The sequence below is a fragment of the Pyxicephalus adspersus genome, chromosome 4 (genome assembly GCF_032062135.1).
Source record: "Pyxicephalus adspersus chromosome 4, UCB_Pads_2.0, whole genome shotgun sequence".
NCBI lineage: Eukaryota > Metazoa > Chordata > Amphibia > Anura > Pyxicephalidae > Pyxicephalus > Pyxicephalus adspersus.
The window spans coordinates 78,732,314-78,736,813 of NC_092861.1; the positions used below are offsets into that span (position 1 = coordinate 78,732,314).

At 36.3% G+C, this 4,500-nt stretch overlaps 1 protein-coding gene across 1 annotated transcript in view; it reads left to right on the top strand.

The window, feature by feature from the left end:
* The window catches only part of CRYBG1 (crystallin beta-gamma domain containing 1), a 113,908-nt gene that overhangs the window by 31,932 nt on the left and 77,476 nt on the right, over positions 1 to 4,500 (top strand). The window contains exon 2 of the mRNA XM_072408712.1: positions 3,301 to 3,433. Coding sequence (XP_072264813.1) covers positions 3,301 to 3,433 — 133 coding nt within the window. The remainder of the gene's footprint in view (positions 1 to 3,300; positions 3,434 to 4,500) is intronic.

Consider the following 4,500-nt stretch of genomic DNA (forward strand, 5'->3'; position numbering starts at 1 on the left):
TAACTTTATTAGGCCATGCCAGCTGTCATTTGAAGATGTGTTGTTGTGTTTATCTTGATATCTTTTGCAGAATTTAAATTCCACAAAGTGATTTTCAAAATACTTAAATGTAATAATATGGTCACATTTGAGAAATACATATTGCATAAGGATGATTAAATACAATTGCAGAGATGATTGTCTAGTCATATCTATTTCAAAATGAGTTCTCATTTTACAAATGTCATTTAGCAGAAACTCATGCTTCAACTGTCATAGGTTCATTAAATATCACATCACTATATAATCACCTTTTTACCAATGTAGTATTAGACAATTTCTGTTTCATGGCTTAGATTTTCTTAGTGCAGACCTGCACATTTTCTTCAACAGAACTGGAGTTGTACAAAAAAGCTCTTTGTGAACTATACATATACATGTGTTTCCTACTTGTGTACACACACACACACACACACACGCGTCACGTCAAATAAGCTTTTTTGCAAGTCACATAAGCTTTATATCTACAGATAAAAAATATTAAGCTTTCAAAGAAACAAAACAGTATCTACTGTAAATATGGAGGGTATTGAGTTATGTTTTGGAGATGTTTTACAGTTTTTGACATGGGATGCCTTGAGTCTGTGCAGGGAACATAAAACTTACGATTCCCTAGATCAGTGATTTTCAACCACTGTGCAGCAGGACACCAGTGTGTCGTGAGTGATCTTCAGGTGTACCGTGGGAAATTATCCAATCACCATTGTCAAGTGTCTGTGCTGTAGTGACTGGCTGAATAATGTATTACTCTTCCATGTCAGTGGGTGGCAGTAGGTAGCTTACTTGCCTTGTTTATTCTTAGAGACCAGAGAAATAGTTACACAGTGTTATTTTGTAACATTTTTGATTTGTGGTGTGCTGCTGGATTTTTTCAATGTAAAAATTTACTGTGGCTCAAAAAAGGTTGAAAAACACTGATCTAGACAACCTGGAGCGAAATGTACTGCCCATTGTCAGAATACTCCGTTTCACAACACACAGCTAAAAGAATAAAGAGCAAGAAGAGATAAAAGTCTAATTTTTGTTAAACAAGAAATAAACAATGACGATTGCCAATTAATTTTGTCAGAGATATTTCAGGGACAGTATAGATTTTTATTCTTTAAGTGAGGGGTACCAACACTTTGTCTATAACTGTGTGTCCTGTGTCTGTATAAATACAAAATATATCCCAATATATCTCCAAGTTCCTTAATATAGAAGACACCATTACTAGCCTCTACTTACTTGCTCCATGCTTCAGTCTAACACACAACCTAAAAATTCACTCCCCTGAGACCCCTGTGACAACACTCAGATACCAGATACTGCATTGTGTTAGAAAAAGTTAGTACCTGTTTTCCCATACCTGGAAAGGAAAATACAGAATTGTGTTTTCTGATCTAAGCAAACCAGTTTACTTTCCCTAATATAAGCAAGGTTACAGTTCCACTATTGTGAAGTTTTGTAGTTTTGCTCCCACAATAATAGCAAACAAACTCAATAAGTGTTTTAAATCTGTAACATGATAAAGTAACAGCATGTTATAAAGAATATAATGTGTTTCCCATGTGCTGTGCTACTTTTTCATAAATCAAAGCCTTAACGTTGCACGTGTGTATCCCTGCAGTACAAACATAGCTCGGTAGGTGGCACTGTTGGATTGCTGGATAATATTATATACGCAGCATCATAGACTTTATTACATATTTTACAGGACAATGTAAAACATAATGGCATTTGTTTCAAAAGTTTGATTTATTGGCAGTGTTGATTGTGTTTTCTGTACTTTTAGTAAATGTACTTGTTGAATATAGTTTGTTTGTATGAGCTTACTTATCTAGTGATTCTTTGTTCAACTAATTGGTTTAAATGGAAACTTTATAATGAGTACACATTTATGTAGGCAGAATCCTGAACTTCTTACAAATATGACAAAATCTCCTTTTGGTGACTATGTAGAGAAACATTTTCCATTCTGTAATCCTTTTTCACATACTGTAGTTAGATGTACATAACATGTACATATACAAAGGTATATTTTTGGCATGGTAATTGCAAAATGTGGTCTTTATTCAAATGTGTTTGCTTAATAAATCTTGCAATCTTGCAAAATCTAACATTGGACAATGATTTGTAGATGACTATCAACTGCGATCAGCTCCAGGCTTGGAACTTTAGAATTATCTAACTGGTATCCTTTGAATGGCCATTGGAAAGAATGCCACCCCGTGGTGGTAGCTGGAATAACATCTTTATAGACCCAGAACATCATTAGAGACATGCAGTTGGCTCTACCAAGGGGTGTTGGCCCCAGAACAACTTAAAAGCTCTTGTCAAGCCCCATGAGTTACCAACCGATAAAAGCATTGAAAACCTGCTTGAACAGAACGCTAAACCTGCAGTTGATCAAGATGAAGGAAGGAAAAAAAAACCTTTAAACTATGGTCTATTTTGCTTTGAGAACCAGCAGTTACAATACTGATCGATTTCCGCTTCCATTTTAATTCTAGCTTGTCTACGCGAGTTTAGTAGATTTCACTAGTAGGCTTAAAGGTATTTGTGGGGCCAGGCTGTGCTGCAGGGTAGGCAAAAAGGTGAATGCCATTTGTTTTACCAGGATTGGGATTTATGAACTATTCACAGGAAGGGGGGCACTTTGCTTCTTTCATTGTAGGTGCTAAAGGGACCTTGTTCCAACACTGACAGGGGCACTAAGAGAAAGAGAAATACTTTTTTTTATGAATACATCACTAAGTGATGCATTTTTAATGCAAGCAATATAGGTACCCAGATTTGACCTGGTATTTGCCTTGTGCAGTCTACTGCGTTGTCTGTACAGCAGAACTCAAAAAGGTGTTGGTAAAAGTACAAGGAACCAATCAGATGAATAACAGAGAGCTTTGCTCACTTGGGTGAAAGCTTGGGAAAGCTCTTTGCATTTGTAAATTTAACTGTTGCCCTGGAGTTCTACTAAAACAGTCTGGATTTTAGTTTTAAACTTAAAGGACCTGATTTATTAAAGCTGTCCAAAGCTGAAAAAGATATTTTTTCTTTAACAATGAACTTGGTTGAGGGAAAGGATCTGGTCCAGGATGGAAAACATTTGCTAACAAATAGCAAATTACTTTTAAGAACTCCATTCCAGGTTTTCTGGATCACCCAGGATCACTGGGTGAAAGTGTATCTTCTCCAGCCTTAGAAGGCTATAATAAATCAGGCTCAAATACAGATGTAGCAGAAGCGGCCTCACAACTGATCACTGCTTTTTTTTTGTTGCAGATCATTTGACACGTCTGATCTTGATCAAGATTTAAGGCCACAATCACCCTTTCCCACTTTAATGGAGGATACTGAGACTGCCATTTCTAGGGAGAAACAACCCAGTGCTGCTTTTCAGGAAGATCAAGACAAGGTAAAATTCATAAATACATATAAAAAATCCTGTCAAAAATCAATACTTCGTAATTAAGTTATATTTGTTCTGAAAAGTAAACTAGCATTTCGCCCATTGTGTCAAGCCCACTTCCTAACCAGTAGATACTCACCTCTTTAGCGCTAATTTGTAACTACCTGTACAGTGAAATTGGCCAATATACCTGGTTCCCCCAGGTATGGGAGAGCTTGTGACTTTCTGCCATGAGGCTATTGTTAGCTGCCAATTGTTGGGTCCATGTTTGGTCACATAACACATAAGTGATTTCACTACTTCCTTTGGCACCAGCTGGCATTAGGCATTTTGCTTGCAGCTACAACAGAGGGACTTGCAGAGGCAGTTTGAGAGGTCAGTATAAAGTGGCCAGTGTGGGGTTTACATAAACACCATCACTTTTATTTAAGGAAGAAAGATAACAGTGTCCATTTAAACCCAAGGGTACATACACATAATCAAAATTAGTTGTAAAATATTAAAACAAGAGGTCCAGTCATAAATGGCTTCTCCAGCTCCAGATTTGTGGCATGTGGCATGGTGAAATGCAGATTTGGCTACTAAGTGGTACACACTGGCCATGGGCCTTCCCAACACGAAGGCACAGGAATCACATGCAGTGTTTTATAGAATGTTTATTTAATGTTTTTATTGTTTATAGAATGTTTTATAGAATGGACAAAATCAATTACTTGTTATCTGGTCCAAATGTATAAAATCCTCTACTAATACTGTTTAATAATAAAAAGTCCAATAGCTACTGCTATACATGACACTGTAAATTAACTTTCGATTGGAAAAAAAAACAGATGAATAAACCCGGCACACCACTAACGGGTGCTATTTATTTACTGCAAATATTTAAGGCATAAAACACACAAAAAGTTTTACATGGAGTTCTTAGGTTATCCAGGTTTTTGTATTTGTATTGCAATTTGTATTTAAATTATCTATACATTCCCCTCTGTTTCTGCCATGTGCTCAGGAGTAAACCACTATTTACAGTCTGGATGTGTAATATAATTCACACATATTTACTTTACAAAATGGTC